The sequence below is a fragment of the Lycium barbarum genome, chromosome 4 (genome assembly GCF_019175385.1).
Source record: "Lycium barbarum isolate Lr01 chromosome 4, ASM1917538v2, whole genome shotgun sequence".
Classification (NCBI taxonomy): Eukaryota; Viridiplantae; Streptophyta; class Magnoliopsida; order Solanales; family Solanaceae; genus Lycium; species Lycium barbarum.
The window spans coordinates 5,888,482-5,905,722 of record NC_083340.1 but is presented as its reverse complement, the minus strand read 5'-3'; the positions used below and the strand labels follow the sequence as shown (position 1 = coordinate 5,905,722).

The following is a 17,241-nucleotide window of genomic DNA, read 5'->3' as shown; positions in this document are numbered from 1 at the left end:
CAAAATAAGGGTATTCCTGCGAATTGCCCATTAATTTTCAACCAAGTTTTGTGATTATTCACGGGCTTTAATTATCAAGGAGATAAGAAAATATATTAAGGAGCCACCAGAAATTTGAGCAATAATCCATTGTAGTGATGACCTTTCTCTGCTTGGGAGTTGGGAGTAGGCAAGATTCGAATAATTCGAGTTTAGATGATTTTAATGCTTTAATTTTGTCCAAGTTTGTAACTAGAAGTCCAAGTTAGCATCTAAAGCTTGTGACAGTCCCTTAATTATTTTAATTGAAAAAATTTGCTTACTTTAAAGGGCAAATACCGTTCTGGGTTGTAAATAGCGGGAGCTCCAATTAGTTTTTCTTATCAAATATGTAATTAACTAATAAATTTAGTTTAATTAGCTTATAAGCTCAACCAACACCCTCGTCTCTCTTTAGTTACTCCATATATTCCATGTACTCCAATTAATTTTTGTAAGTGAACTTGGTATAATAATTGAACGTAAGAAAATCGTCATATCTAATATTAGATATTTAGAAATCACTATATTTTCGTGAAATAGGGTGCCAAGCCTTATTTCAACCAATGAAACATTGGCACAATAACAACAAAAGTTCCCAACCTTTGAGGTAATGGTGAACACGTGTCTGTTTGTAGTACCATATCAGATGTGAATAAACATTGCTTTGATACTTTAATTTAATAGGATTCATTGCTTAAACTCGATAGTAATGGATGGTAGTAACACTTGAACTCGAAAATTTTATCTACTCTAATAACAAATTAAAATGTGTGATCATTTTAATGTACTCTATGCGGCACAAATCTAATTAGTTGAAATCCTTAAATGAGTATTGGACACTAGATAGGAAATAAATATAAAAATTAGTGATTTAGTACTCTCGAGTCTGATGATGATATATAATGGACCTTTTACTAATTTGTAAGGACAGTTCAATTCTGATGAGAGAGAGGAAAAAAAAAAAAGAGAGAGAGAGAAGTTCAATTCCAACGGCCCAACTGGTTATTTTGTTATTTGTTGGGCTCAACTATTGGGCTGCCCAAGCTGGAATTTTCCACTCGATGAGTCACAAAATTGGATATGCCTATATGTTACTTGGAAGTCGAAGATATCACATATATAATACGGAAAAGGGTCCAAATTACCCCTTAACTTTGAGAAATAATTTATCCATACCCTTCATTATACTATTGAGTCTATTATGCTCTTATCATTATATTATTGGGTCAATTATGTCCTTACCGTTATACTATGGTCCAAATTTACCCCTAATCTAAACGGATTGCCACGTGTCCTAATCCTAGACGCGCCCAACCCATTCCCCCCATCCGGATCAAATAATTCTCCGGATCCGACCCGGATGAAAAACTAAACTAGACCCATCATATATTTTTACTCAATTTGAAGAAAGTGTGAATCTTTATTCACTGACCAATAAGACCATGATAATACATTTTTCTGTCACACCATTTCACGGAGAATTCCAACACAAATTTGAAAAATACAGCCAAATTAAATGAGACCCATCAAGAATCATTAACCAATTTGAAGAAATTTGGAATCTTTATTATAGAGTATTATGGAAAGATGACGAGAAAATTGGTTCTTGCAACTGTAAGGAAACTGTGATTGAGTAATGGTGGGTGGGTAACGGGGATAGGGAGAAGAAAGTCAGAATATCACACACACACACACACACATATATATATGTGCGCGCGCGCCCGTGTAAATTATTAGACTCCAATTTCTTCGTAATAATATTGTTTTTTTCTTTTCTTAAAAAATAAGAATTCAATCAAATAGAAAATCTAAGGAACACCGAAATTAGATACGATGTAAGTATAGTAGAAAAAGCGAGCAAGTATGGAATCCCCACCAAAAAACCTCCGCCCATGTGTTGTGGTGTGGATGAAGAGTCAATTTTACGTAACTGGAATAGGGGCAATTTTACGTAGTTGGGTGAGATAATTTCAACGGGTTGGATCCGGAGAATTATTTGATCCGGATAAAATTATTGGGGGAAATAGACTGGGCGTCTAGGATTAGGATACGTGACAATCCGTTTAGATTAGAGATAAATTTGAACCACAGTATAACTGTAAGGGCATAATTGACCCAATAATATAACAGTAAGGGCATAATTGGCCCAAATAGTATAACGAAGGGTATGAATAAATTATTTCTCAAAGTTCAGCGGTAATTTCCTTTTCCGTATATAATATTGGGTCATTTGCATGATTGGCCTTCAAAGGCACTGGTCTTTAATTTTTGTTCTTCACTAAAACTCCGTTGGTTTCGGGTTCGAACCTTCGCCCTGTCAAAAAAATTAAAAAATATCGCAAGGTAGAGTTTGGATTTGCAAGGCAGAGTTTTGAATGTAAAACGCCTAAGGGATAGTTTTGCATGCAAAACTCAGCCTTGCGAATCCAAACTTCTACCTTGCATTTTTTTTTTTTTTTTTTTGAGCTAGGGTTCATCCCCAGATTTCGGGTATTAGGCGAAAGACAAAAATTAAAGACCACCAATTTAAGGAGCAAAAATTAAAGACCCCAGTGCCTTTGAAGGGAAATCCGCACAAAAAAAAATGTATAATATTCACAAAAGTTAAGAGAGTAATATCTAATGGTCATTTTCTTCTTGGCTAAGTTATATTAGAATTTAATTTATTTTTCGTTTCAGCACTTACCTTAACCAGTAGCCCTTCATTGCAAACTCCATTAGAAACATAGGGATCCCATGGAAATTTTTTACGATGCATTTCAATCAACACTTATTAAATGTCGAGAGAAATAAAAAGCAAGAAATAAATGGATAAAAATGTCAACATGAGTTAACCTATGTTGCTCGGGCTCTTTAAAAATCACCGGATACGTGTCAGATCCTCCAAAGATACAATTTTGAAGGATCAAACACGAGAAAGATATCATTTTTGGAGAGCCCAAATAACATAGTTTGCGACAGATGACTAATAATGCCTCTTAACACTACTTGACCTCACTTCACAAATCAATATATAAGAAACAAAGAATGAAAGAATAAATGGAGAGTTGTGACAAAAAATAATAATTCAATCTACACCTCAATAGTTGTTTGATTAAGTGCCTTGTATCTCCATCTTTCTTTCTCAACAAAATCAGCATCCAGAAATCTAGCTATAAAACTCCATAACCTATACAAATCTTCAAAGTTTGTCATCATCCCAATTGAAACAGTGATCACTAATACACCACAATTCAATTTCCCCCTCTTAATATTGTCACCACTTCTAAAAGTCTCCAAGATAGTCTTTTTTTCATCATCATACATTTTTGAAAACCATATGTGCTGCAAACACGCACAAGAAATCGATATGTTGTTCCGATCGGCAAGCTTCTGTACTAGTGTTGGATCAATCTTTTGGCCTTTCCAATCAAGTACATTGAATGCCACAGCTTGTCCTCTATTGAAATGTATCTTTGGTCCATAGATTTTCACTAATGGATGATGAATATCTTCAGCATGTGGATGTTGAAGGCGCGTTAACGCGTTTATCAGCCAATTTATATGGTATCTTGCTCTGCTACTTGTTAGTATCAGGCCTAGTTTATCAGCATGATCCAACCCTCTACATTCCAATTCATCAGAACTCATACTCGTCTCGAATTCAACCTTCTTCCATCTATTCTTGTTGGATTTGTTACCCCAGTTTAATATTTCGAACAATGTGGTTATTTTCTCTGGTTCTTGATCAGACACTTGTTTGATTTCTTGATCAGATTCTGATGTAGTTGAAGAAGAAGAAGCAAAATCATCTTTATCTCCAAATGATTTCGCTACTGGAACAAGACTAATAATGCCCAAACTAGTGGAACATTTGTTGAGCTGTGATATGCTTGAATTTTTCACAAACAAACAGCAAAAACCAGATGGATTTTCACCAAACACTTTATAGAATGAGCAAATAAGAAAATCAGGCTGAAAAATAGATAGGCCTAATGTTTCCATGTCTTTAGGACCCAATGCAGAAGCATCAAACAGGACATGCCAACCATTTTCTTGTGCAATATTCATCCATTGATAAGAATATTTTGTGCCTGTCACTTTAGACTGAAGTGGAAAAACAAACAATCCCCTCTTCTTATTACCATTCTTTTTGGCAACTAGCATTTTTCTCAATTTTCTTGAATTGATTCTCAAATTAGGCCATGAGAGCTCTGCTGATACTACTCGAGCACCTTTTTTCTTAGCGCTGTCGATCATCCCTTCCACTGCCTCATTTTCATAATCATAAACTGTAACAAGGTTGTTATTAGACTCGAATGGATATGAGTCTGCTAAAAGCTTAAAAGCAGAAGACTGGTTAGCTGTAAATACCATAGAATAGTCAGACTTAGAGATGTTCATGTATTTCATAATCCTTTTCCTCATATTACATTCTAAGTCGGACTCTTGGCCTCTGTAGAGTAACTGAGTACTCAAATTCACTGACTTGTACGAAATATTAAAGAAAGGCTCGTTGGGAGAAGCAAATTGTTGAGTAGGAGGAGGAGGAGCTGATGACGAAGAGGCGATTGAATCGTCTGCTGGATGATGATGCCCGTGTTGTTGGTAGTATGAAAAAAGGCCATTGCCAATGTAATCAAGACATACGTGCTTCGAAAGAGAAAGGTGATAGTATTCGTGTGCTCGGATTTCATCAGCAACATTAGTCTGACAGTAGTGTGGATATGCTTCTTTTAAGTTGCTAAACAATTCTAAACATGAAGGCAAACACTCATGGTTAGTGAATTGAGAATTTGGCTGGATGGCAGAAGCCATTGCATCGATGAATTCACGATGGCAAGTGATGATTATGCTGATTTTAGAGGTGGGATTTGACTCTCTATAGGAATTCTGGCAGCAAATACACTTGAAACAAGGTGATTGCATTCTTGATTTAGTATCCTTTTAGTCCTTTCTTGGCTTTTGGTTGCTACAGGAAGTGAAGTGTAAACTGTGTTTTATTTAGACTAGGCTAGAGGGGGAAAGTTAGAGCTTTACAGATCTGATTTGTACCATTTCTATCTCAACTTACAATGCCCTCTTCCATGTGTTTCTCATAGGACATTTAGTACGATGTTGAACCTTAGACTTGGTCTTTCTATGAATAGCCAGTACATAAATCATTATTTTCTGATTAAACACTTGAAAGGGTCTTTAGTCCTGCCGATTAATACTAATCTTGACAGCTTATATGCCTCAAATTTTCCATCAAAACAATCATAAGATTATATTAGCATCCAATAAAGTGTGGAACAATCAGAGATGCGGAGCTAGGATTTTTAGTTTATGGCTTCTGAACTGCAGTTCTTTTTGCTTAGTGGGTTTTGGATAGATGATTTATATATATTTAATAATTTTTTCAATACAAATACAGGGTTTGAGCGAAAGTCATTGGGTCTGCCGAACGCGTAGTTTAAGGCTGGCTCCGCCTTGGGAATATAAACAGATTCAGGATTTAAACTTTAATACTTACTAGTTAATGTTCGGGATTGTATTAGAACTCATTTGTTTTATGGGGTTCAAAAAATTATTTGTACGTATTTAGTGATTTTTCAATACATATATTACGTTCCTCCGAGTCAAAATATTGAGTTCGGATGAACCCGTAACTTGTAGTCTTCGTCCGCCCCCGGTGGAAGTGGCCTGGAAATTTAGCTGGAAACGTCGCTTAGTTGATGCATAAAGAGCAAGAAAACAAGCAGATGAGTTATGCTTTTTGTAGTGGCCGGCACTATCAATCTATTTCATAGAAACTTCACTAGAATGGAAATTTCTTAAATTGCTTAACGGGGTCAGTTTTCATAAATTGATTCAGAATTTTCCAAAATTCTGCGTAGTCTAGTTGCTTTCACTCTCCATAGTACATGTATCCCCACCAATAATGTCATTTGTAACATTCTGTCCAATTTAGTTTTGTAGGGATTTCATCACAGTAATAATAGGCTAATCTTGGATCTAGTGCTCGTGATTCAGAATAAATGTGATCCTGTTATACAGTGATGGATTCAGAATTTTTACTCAGGGGTTCGAAAAAATAACAAAAGCTAAATATAAAAAATAATATTATTAATGGGAATTGAACCTAGAACACTAGAGACAATTTTGAACACCCTGGATTGCTTGAGCTAACCTTTTGCATTTATTCAGGGTGTTCAAAAGTTAATATATGTACATAATCATAGAAAATCTACCCTATATATACATTGTAAGTTTTTACCGAGGGTGTTCGGGAACACCCTCGGTTGCCTCTAAATCCGCCCTGCTGTTATATATACATTTGTTTTTTGATACGTATATATAATTTGAGCCAAAAAATAAGATGTTTAGTTTAATCTACGGAACATGTCCTAAACCAAATGCAGTCAACATGCTAAAAAGCCTAAAAAAATATGTAGAAGAGTCAATCGGCTACACCTCAATTCAAATTAGTTAGGGTCAGAAAAAACTATAGGAATATGTATCCAAAAATAATATTAAAATTTATAAGTGGTACAATTTAGATAGCTGTATTTTCACTCTTGCCGTTTGGGCGATTGATACTATGCGTCTATGCCAAGTTCCCAATACAAAACATAGACGCTATTGATGACTTGATCAATACAAGAAAATATTTGTATAAATAATTAAATACACAGCAAAGTGTGAGTTGTATGATCCAACTAGTATTTTCGCAACTATAACATTAATGATAACGGGCTTTGGAACATCTGTATACAGTTATTCCCGTGTGATTTATCGGTCATGAGTTCGAGTCGTGAAAATAGCTTCTGATGCTTTACGTCAGAATATGTTGCCTACATCACACCATTGACATTTGCGGCTCTTTATTCAAACTCTACGTGAAAGCGGTTTGTTTCATGTACCGGACTACCTTTAACACTAACAATAACATAGCTTTGAGAAAAGGGAAATTGCTTAGCCAATTGTTGCTTTAATACCATAAATTTGAGTAGACTAAGTCAACTGCCTGATTGATTCCACACGGCCTAGTGCAGCAAAAATAATGGATAACAGATCAATTGGGTCATGTAAAGCTTTCAATCTCTTTCAAGCTTAGCATATAGTCAAAAAGCAGTTGTTCCTGTTTGGATTTTGGTAAGTAGCGAGGTTGAAGTACACAGTGACAATGAAAAAATGTTAGTACTAAAATGATTGGTAAATTATTCAAACAGGAAAATATAAATGAGCAAATTGAATTGTAAAAATACCCCGAAAGTTAAAACTGAAAAAAGAAAAACTTCTTTTTTCATTTAAGAAAAAACGAAAATATATTAATGTTGAGAGTGGGATTTGAACCCACGCCCTTTCGGACCAGAACCTTAATCTGGCGCCTTAGACCAACTCGGCCATCTCAACATTTGTCATCTTAACTAACCGTCCATTTAATAGCTACTGGAAATAATACATGACAGTGAGTACCATCGGCAAATTACGCCCAACCTGTCCAAGTCTGGGCTGATTATTGACCCGCTCAATTATTAGCTCAGTCCATTTCACTCCATACAAAGTTGGGTTGATATACAACCCAAATTGAACCACGATAAACCTTGTCAATATATTTTCAAAAATAATTTGAATTGTTATATATAGTTGTAATAAAGAAAGAAAATAGTTTTATCAGGTACTAAAAATTATAAAAGAAATTAAAACTTAGTAAGAATTGGGCGGGTTGACCCGCTTTTAGCCCATTTAACTTTTAGGCGAGTCAATATTTATTAACTCATGTCATTTTTACCCGCTCAAATTTAACCCAACCGCCCCTTTGACACCATAAGAGTGAGTCATCACTTTGGTATGAGTTAAAGAAGGTCATTTGTTTGGAGTGCATTTTTTTGCGCGGATTGTCCTTCTTTTGGGGTGGTCTTTAATTTTTTTCCTTCGTCTAATACTCTGAGGTTTTGGATTCGAACTCCAGTTCAGTTAAAAAACAAAAAAAGAAATTTCCAAAGCAAAGGTTTGAATTCGCAAGACAGAATTTGACCTAAATTTCTTAAATGCTAATGATGATAAGCCAAGGAATAAAGGCACAAAAGAAGAACCCCATAAGGTATTAAAGCGATCAAAGAGGCTTGCTACACAAGATGAAGATTCGATATTGGTGAAAGATGATATTGTTGAAAATGAAGTGCTTGATAGATGCAGAAGAAATAGGGGCAAATCTGTTGGTCCTTCTTTGGAGAAAGTAAGAAGTAATGAAGTTGTTGTTTTAGAGCCTGTTTGGATAGACTTATGCCTATAAGCTGCAAACAGCTTATAAGCTAGAAAAAAATAAGTTGAGGTAGTCTAACTTATTGTTTTTGGCTTACAGCTTATAAGCTGCTTTAGATAAGCTAAGTCAAATGGGCCCAATTATTTTTTTGAGCTTATTTTAAGCACAAAATGATTTTAAGCTGGCCAGCCAAACACTCAAAAAAGCTGAAAACAGCTTATAAGTAACTTATAAGCCAATCCAAACGGGCTCTTAAAGGAGAAAAGAAACTTGAATGCTAATGATGATGAAACAAGGAGCAAAGGTACGAAAGAAGACCCCAAAAGGCATTGAATCAGTAAAAAAGGCTTGCTACACTGGGTACCGCTGAAAATTCCCGAATCATGCAAAACTCTGCTTTGTAATTTTTTTAAAAATTTTTAACTGAGCGAGGGTTCGAGCCCTAAATTAAAGGGTGCTAACGAAGAACAAAAATTAAAGAACATTAATAGATAAAAATTTAAGACCACCCCAAAGAGGGACATTCCTGCGAATTGCCCTTTGAAGTGGCAAAAATGAATTGGGCCAGCCCACTAATTTTTCATCTTCAGTCCAAGCAAGTTCAAATAAGGGAATCTTTCATAACAGCTAGACACGATGCTCCACTGACCATTGTTGGCGCACCACAATTGGTATGCCACCGGTCAAACTTGCACAAACGTAGTTCCACATGTTTGTGAGTTGTGACGTCCCTGATCTATGACATGTTTAGAGGCCTCTTTAATATGATCATGACTATATGGTCCGCCAATCGGGGGCGGTCCTATGTGATTTCAAGTGGGTTTATATGAATCCATTTCGTTGAAAAATAACACTGTATATACATGTATATTTAATTTGTTTTTAAAAAATGTATATGTATATACAGTGTTATTTATATATTTCTTATATATTAAACTCACTTGGTAAAAATCCTAGGTCCGCCACTGCCGTCAATAGATGGTGAATTAATAGGTGCACATTTCTTTTTCTTTTGATCAAAACATGATCTTATTACAAACGTGTGATTACAAGGTCCAATTATAAGATGTTGTCTCTCATTCAAATAAATAAATAATTAATAAGAGGATGAGTGTTGGTAAACACATGGACGGTAGATCCACTGTTAGCTTTAATTAGGTTATTCACACAAACTTGTCTGAGAATTAAATTAAATATTCGTAGGTTGTAAATGATTTCCAGCTAGCAAAACATTTCAAGTTCTAAGAACGTAACTCAACCGCAAAGCTTTTGAAATCATGAAAGATTCTCATGTATAGCAAAATAAAATGAGTTTTACTTCTATCTACTTACAAAGTAAAAGAATTTTTAGGTCATCTAAAATATAACTATCAATAACAATTCAGAAAAAATGAAATTTGTAATTCGAAAAATAAAATACAAGTTAAAACATTGATACAATAAAAATTATTTACGATGCCAAATTGTCAATGTGTATAAGTTACCAGAATATGATCGATCAAAGCACACAACTCATGAAAAGACCCTATTTAGGCTGGATCAAACTAAACACTTACCAATTAAAGCAAATAAATTAAGCACCTAACACAAAGAGGCATCCTTTATTATGCCTTTTTCCGTGAAGAAATTAAATTTCAACCCATTTCCATGCAAAAGCAGAATATTAATTCTTCTCTTCTGATATAAATTAAGCAGAAGCAATTATAGGGCAACTCTCCTTTGGCAGATATAAAGTGAATATTATACGTTGCTTCACATATTAAAAAATGTACCATATATTCATAATTATCTGCCAGACGGAGTGCTGCCCTACAACTGGTTCACTTAACATGGTAAGTTAGTAGTATACACATAAATTTAATAATTTCAAAATGTATGTTTTTTTCTAGAGCATGGAGAGCCGAATTTATAAGGACATGATGAGTATATAGAGGCTTCAATATAATGACCCTAGCAGCACTGAAATTGAATGAATTAAACTGGATATGCCATTGAATTATGCCATAGGAATGAAGGATATCTTCTCATATGATGCTTGCTGCTTTTGAACATTCCATGCAAAAAAGCTTATTTTATTTGAAAAGGGGACTGATCATGATCTCCATCTCCAATTAATGTTAATTTAGATTCCAGGTACCATAATCTTGACATTTTTTCTCTTACATAACTTTTCCCTCTCTTCATATTGAGAAAGATAGAGGGGGTTATCTCAATAATAGAGGGGGGTATCTCAATAATTGGATAAAATTCACAAATTATCACTTTTCAACTAGGTTAATTTTCTGAAATTTTTATTTGTGAAATTTGAAACTTCATAACAATAATTATTTTTTAAAGACAAACGAGAAATGATCAATAGTCATTTTTTGTAGGAATAATTGGAGGAAGATATAAAGGTGACACAGGAGAGATGCCTACTTTTGCTTCTATACAAGTACTAGTCATGAGTAGGTGGCAACAATCTTTTGCTATTTGAGGTATATCCTTTGTAATATACTTCCATACATTTCTCCACACCGCAATATATTATTTGATACTGATTCGCGCAGAGAAGAATTTGTGAATTGGAATTAATTGTTACTATTAATTATATGTTTATTTTTAATTTTTTTGATGTGTGTGTGAGTGTGTGTTTGTGGAATTTAGGAGCAAGAGGAAAAAAACACAATCTAGAACCCCTTATATTCTCAGGAATAGTTATATAAACTCAAAACCACTTACTGGCCTCTGAAATATATTATTAAAATTATGGGGATTATTACAGAGAATAAAGTCAATAAACAACATAGTGGTATATATGTTCTTAATGAATCCACCCTCATTCAACAAAAGGTTATAAAAGAAGAACCGAATTTATCATCAATTAATTTGACTCCTCTTTAGCAAGTCTCTCATTCAAGATCCTCACTCCCATGTACCTGCACATTCCCAAATAAAAACAAAATCCTTTAGTAATATATCATCACAGCTTAATAAATTGGTACTATATAGTAGAAGTAATTTTGTTAACGTATCATCTCATAAGTGTAAAATGAGAGTTTAACGTTAAGTGATATATGAAAAAAGTAGTATTTGAAGTTGAAGTTGAAAAATGATATTCGGAAGTGGAAGTTGAAGTTGTGTTTAGAGACACGTTTCACTTGAAAAAAAGTTAAAAGTTTTGTGAGTAGGAAGCCTCACTTGAAAAACTCATCTTCATCAACTACTAAAAAGTTATTCTAATGTATAACCAACTATTGTTTTGAAATATTTTTTTTGAAAAAATAGGAAAAAACTCATGTCCAAACGAGACCTAACAATATAAAAAGATGTAATTTTTAACATACTGAAAAAAGTGTCATATAAGTTGAGCCAGAAGGAGTAAAAATTAGTACTAACCTTCCAAGCATCATGACAGTGGCTTGAGGATTAGTTCCAGGAGAGTAATTAAAAGTTGAACCATCAATTACCCTTAAATTATCAACCCCAAGAACCTTATAATCTTGATCAACCACTTGACCAACATGACATCCTCCATGATAATGCCAAATTGTCATCACAGTATCCTTACAAAATTGTTCCAATGATACTGAATCATTGTCATGTCTAGGCAACAAATTCACTGGTGCACTTGCTGTTAAATTGAGTAATGCTGGCAATGAAAGTGTGTCATATTTGAATTTTGAAAAAGATTTGGACTCAATTATATTTTCTATAACTTTGAGACCATTAACACATCTTTCTAAGTCCTCTGGCTGTTTGAAGTAGTTGAAGGTGACTGATGGGTTGTCATTCGGGTTTCGGGTTCGGAGCTCCAAGTGTCCAGTGGATAATGGGCCCATTATTTTTTCTAATATGAAGCCCCCTTTAAATGCTGCATCATCTAGTGCACTCATCGAATTTATGGCTTTATCCAAGGCTTCTGGTGTTCTTTGTTTTGGTGGCACTGTTGATAGCTGCCCAATCTGAAAAAAAACATGAGCCTTTTCAACTTTGTGCTCAAATAAACGTAGAAGAATTAACCTAATTAAATAGCCCTCCTAACCGCTTAAACTCAAATTAATCGGCGGATATATAATATATGTATAATTGTATATAATCAGTGTATAATCTATGTATGCCGATCAGGAAAAGTAAACTGTGAATCAGATGAAGATCCCATAAACATAAGTACTATAATGGTCCTAACTAGGTCTATTTAACATTAAGTTGATGAAAGTTTGGGTCTAACAAGAATACATTTTCTTGTCCTAATATTTCCTCTAAAATATAGAGGATTTAACTTATGTATACAATACAGTATATTTTAATCTCATGCTTATGGACCGCTGTTTGTAAGTACCTTCAAGATATTTTGATAGTGTAAAAATTATTTTATTGTCAGTTATAGAAGTTAAACTCAATTATATAGTGAAGGATAAGGACATGAAAGAGAAAGCGACGAAAATAAGAGCCATTTATACATTGTTCGAAAGATTTCTACTCCCTCTGTTTCAATTTATGTGACCTATTTCCTTTTTAATCCGTGCCAAAATGAATTACCTTTTTCCTAATTTGGAAACAAATTCACTTTATGAAATGATTTATAGCCACACAAATATTCAAGACTTATTTTGAACCACAAGTTTCAAAAGCCTTCACTCTTTCTTAAATGTCGTGCCCAGTCAAATGGGTTCACATAAATTAAAACGGAGGAAGTATTAGTTTGTTTTAACCTGTTATGATAAGTTACCGGCCTTATTTTTCAGGTCATTAATCCTATTTATTACGAATGATTACCCGTAACTGTTTGGTTACTTGATAGTGTCAAATATTTGTAAATCATCAGTGTTTAAAAGTTAAAATCGTGAAAAGAATTACCTTTGGGGACAACATTCCATAATCACTACGAGGGGTTTGGCCACTGAAGTTCTCACCAGAGGCAGCTTCAATGTAACTTCCAAATGGGGTAATACCCACAACCTGAATTAAAGAAACTTCAACAGGTACAGGTGATGGCACAAATATTGCATTCATTGGGTTGTCCATCATGCCTTGTCCAACATTGGGCTGGTCCAGTACTACTGTGATATTATGGGCTTTTAATTGTTCTGATGGGCCTACCCCACTCAACATTAACATCTGTGGGCTCCCAAGTGCCCCAGCTGAAACAATTACTTCATTCATTTCACCACTTCTCAAATATGCCTTGTGTTTTTTCCCTAATGCATCTCTAAATATCACACCACGAGCTACTGGCCTTGACACTCCTGCACAAAGTTACAACTCAATTTTTTTTAATCATAAATCTAAAAAGTGAAGTTAGTTAATCTCACTTTTTGACTGGAACTATAATACTGTTGAAAATTTGAAAAACTATATCGATAATGAGTTCACATCCATAGTTTCTATAGTACTATAGTAGTAGGTGCAGCGATATCCTGTAAGGTATATATTGACTTAAAATCTTGGATTAGTCTTTAATTAAGCACGTACTTCAACTTGGTTCCCGACGCTTTGCTTTCATTTACTCTAGTGTTACATTTTACGCGATACTCTTTTATTTTTTAGTAATTCAAAAAAGATTGATATATTTTTTATTTGAAAATTCTACCAAGTTTTCTATACTACCCTTAGTGAAATTCTCTTATATATAGTGATAAAAGTATCACCAAATGTCTAAGACTACAAGTTTTAAGAATCCTTTTGATATCTGTGTCGAAAGTCTAGCTCCAATTATATGATAGGTGATGTACATAAGGCCCTGTTACTAGCAATTCTGACTTCATACAAGCGGGTTGCAGCTTGCAATCCGAACTGAGAACAGATTTTTGGGGTTAATTAGCTTGTTCTCGCGGGAACACTATGATATAAATAAAACAAAACTATAATTTTTCTTCTTTTTTTGCATGAGAATATATACGTACCTCTAGTTCTGAACAAGATTTTGTGTACCGAAGCATGCAAAAGGAGTGTGATTCCACTAGGGTTAGCATACTCAAGAAGATCAGCAGCCGTGTGTCGGTGACCGTCCTTATCGAAAATCGTGCCACCAACCTTCGTCCCATTTATATGATCATACGTAAATCCGTTATACGGCACCACCCCAGACTCAACAAGACCGTCACGCACGGCGGATTGCCACTGCTGCACCGGTGGTTGAAACGCCACTTTATTTTCCACCCACACATACGACTCATTCACTAACTTCCCATCCCATCCCACGCGGCTCACATACTTTGTACCCGCGCGCGAGTAAAATCCCGCGTTTAAGCAGCTTGCCCCGCCTAGAACGCGTGCGCGTGCGTTGATTACACCGTCCTCGGAAATGAAACGTTGTGAAGGCGAGTTTGGTGAGAGATCGGAAAGTGCGGATCCGAATTTGGATAATAACGTGATGTTAGGGTTTCCGTAAGGGGAACCGCCACGCTCTAGTAGAAGTACGTTGTAGTTCTGAGAGAGCGTGGCGGCTAACGGGCAACCAGCAGTGCCGCCGCCGATGATTATGTAGTCATAGTGTGAGACATCTGGTGCTGTTGTTGCTTGGTGCATGAATGAGTAGTTTGGAGCTGCAAATCATACAAAGAGTTTGAACTTTTATACACCGACACGTAAAGTAATTCGTAATCTAAGCTAAAACATATACTGGCTCCGGTTCAAAATAAGTGTTCACTTAACCTTTAGCACACCAATTAAGAAAATATTAATTTTTAGAAAATATAGCCACTAATTAAATACTACCTAGTTAAAATAGTTTCTTCAATACATAAAAATTCACTTATCTAAATAGGGGTAAATTGAAGAAAATAATTAATTCCTTCTTGATTATGTAAGTGAACACTTATTTTGAACCAAAATAAAAAGGCTAGGTGAACTCTTATTACGGACCGGAGGGAATAATGAGTTTATTTTTTATGTTGTAAGCTAATATATGCACAATGAGGTTAATAGCCTGTTTGGCCAAGCTTCTAAAGACAACTTATTTTAAAAAGTACTTTTGGTTAAAAGCAGCTTGTGTTTGGTCTATTAATTTAAAAAGTACTTTTGAGCCGCAATTGGTATTTGGCCAAACTTTTAAAAAATGCTTCTATGTGTATTTTTCTCAAAAGTACTTTTCAAAAAAGTGCTTTTGGGCAAAAGCTATTTTTTTTAGCTTCTGAAAAACTGTTTCTGCTACTCCCCAAAAACATTTGTTTTCTCCCAAAAGTTTGGCCAAACACCTCACTTTTTTTAAAATAAGCATTTATTGAAAAAATAAGTACTTTCGGAGGAAAAATAAACTTAGCCAAACAAGCTATAATTGTAAGGTAATTACAGGTAAAATCTTTATGGAAAGTATTAAATTGATTACCGACTTGCTAATACACGTTAAACTGCATTAATAGGTTAAACAAAAACACAAAAAAAAAATTGCGCCGGCGATGTATGTAACATTCATCTAAAGATAATTACAGTAATTGTTCATAGAGAGGAGTATTAATAATTAACTTGAAAAATGAAGAATGCTGATTATAATAGATTAAAGAGTATAAGTTCTATCTATGACCAACGGTGTAAGAAAGAATTACATAGAGCCTGTGACTTATTTTAGTTGCTTTTAAGCTAAAATAGTTTTAAAGTACTTTTATAGTATTTGGGTAAAATAAAAAATTATTTTTAAGCATTTGTTTTTAAGCCAAAATGATAAAAATAAGCCAAAAGTCATAAGCTAGAATTTCTAACTTATGACTTTTGGCTTATAAGTCAAAAGCCATAAGTCCATCCAAACGGGCTCATAATCAGGTAATTACAACTAATTTTGTGAGAAATGTCAATTGGTAACATGATAAACATGGTAACTAACCAGTTATACTACAAGTTAAACTACATTGACAAGTGTAAAAAAGAATTCTTTAGACTGATACTGTATATAACTTTAATTCTAGATTAATTTACTTGATAGTGTATTTTTTTTTTTTTAACATCACTAGTATATATAAGTAAACTAAACTATATCACTACAACGAAAACGAAAAGGGTCTTTAACGGCAATTAAAAGACCGTGAAGTCATAACAAGATATCCGTACTGGAAGGTGCGGCTCGATCACCTCCTTTTCGGGAGAAGCTAATGCCTATTGGGCATTTGACAACAAAAATTGCCGCTAATATATTTACCTATCATTATTTTGTCGTTATACATGGGGTCACAAATTTACTACTATTAACTAGAAAAAAAAGGAGAAAATGGTAAAATTTTTGTACCTTTTTCAGAAGAACAAAAGCCATGAAAGAGCAAAATTCCAAGAAGAGCAGCAATGATCAAACCAAACTCCATTGTTAAATTAGTATATTCAAGTACTAAAATTAGAAATAAGTTCCCTTCAGTGGTGAGATATGAAAAGTAGAAGAAAAATGAGTATATATAGTGACACTCAAACAATTTAGACGGCAATAAATTTGGAAGAACAAAATATTCCTTTATGGGATTTTCAGGGTATATTTTTAAGGAACAAGAAAATGCAGGAGTTGTGAATTCTTGAATTTTGCAGTATAAGCAGAAGAGGAATCAGAAGAAGTGAAGCTATAGAGTAGTAATTGGAGAATTTATTTAAAGGAACAAAGAAAGTGACTAGTTAGGTCCAATAATTTTGTGTGTCAAAAGAAAAAAAAATATTATAGTATTCTAATTATGGTAGTAGATGAGGCAAGAGAGAGGGGGAGAGGGTAGTTGTAGGATTTTAATTAAATGGGTTGCATGTAATCAACATATATAAGGCGCCTATCTTTTTCTCTTTGATTTTATTCACATGATCATTAATTTGCCCCTTTTAATTCTATCAAATGCCAACTATTTTTGTCCTTGTCATTATAGTTACTTGATTGAGATCTTATAAGATTAAGATTCATTCGTCTAGTGAATCTTTGCTTCATTAGCTATTCTAGTTTGTCTTTCTTTTTCGTTTACTTATATGGTATTCGAATTTGCTAGTCTAATTAATTCGTATTTTTGTCGTCGTGTATGATTTAGTAATAGAAAAATACTATCCACCAA

The 17,241-nt window shown here is 34.2% G+C and overlaps 2 protein-coding genes and 1 non-coding gene across 3 annotated transcripts; all 3 read right to left on the bottom strand.

The window, feature by feature from the left end:
• Positions 1-2,826: 2,826 nt before the first annotated feature.
• On the bottom strand, positions 2,827-5,694 carry LOC132634981 (molybdenum cofactor sulfurase-like). The gene has a single exon (XM_060351180.1). The coding sequence runs from the start codon at positions 4,927-4,929 to the stop codon at positions 3,094-3,096; it is 1,836 nt and encodes a 611-aa protein (XP_060207163.1). The 5' UTR covers positions 4,930-5,694; the 3' UTR covers positions 2,827-3,093.
• Positions 5,695-7,317: 1,623 nt separating this feature from the next.
• On the bottom strand, positions 7,318-7,398 carry TRNAL-AAG (transfer RNA leucine (anticodon AAG)). Its single transcript has one exon. It is a non-coding gene; the product is annotated as a tRNA-Leu (tRNA).
• Positions 7,399-10,948: 3,550 nt separating this feature from the next.
• LOC132634980 (protein HOTHEAD) lies at positions 10,949-16,844 on the bottom strand. The gene is made up of 5 exons (XM_060351179.1): positions 16,452-16,844; positions 14,137-14,778; positions 13,091-13,479; positions 11,630-12,195; positions 10,949-11,169 (listed from the first exon to the last, which is right to left on the bottom strand). Exons 1-5 carry the CDS (start codon positions 16,522-16,524, stop codon positions 11,115-11,117), a joined length of 1,725 nt encoding a protein of 574 aa, XP_060207162.1. The 5' UTR covers positions 16,525-16,844; the 3' UTR covers positions 10,949-11,114.
• Between the last annotated feature and the right edge of the window lie 397 nt (positions 16,845-17,241).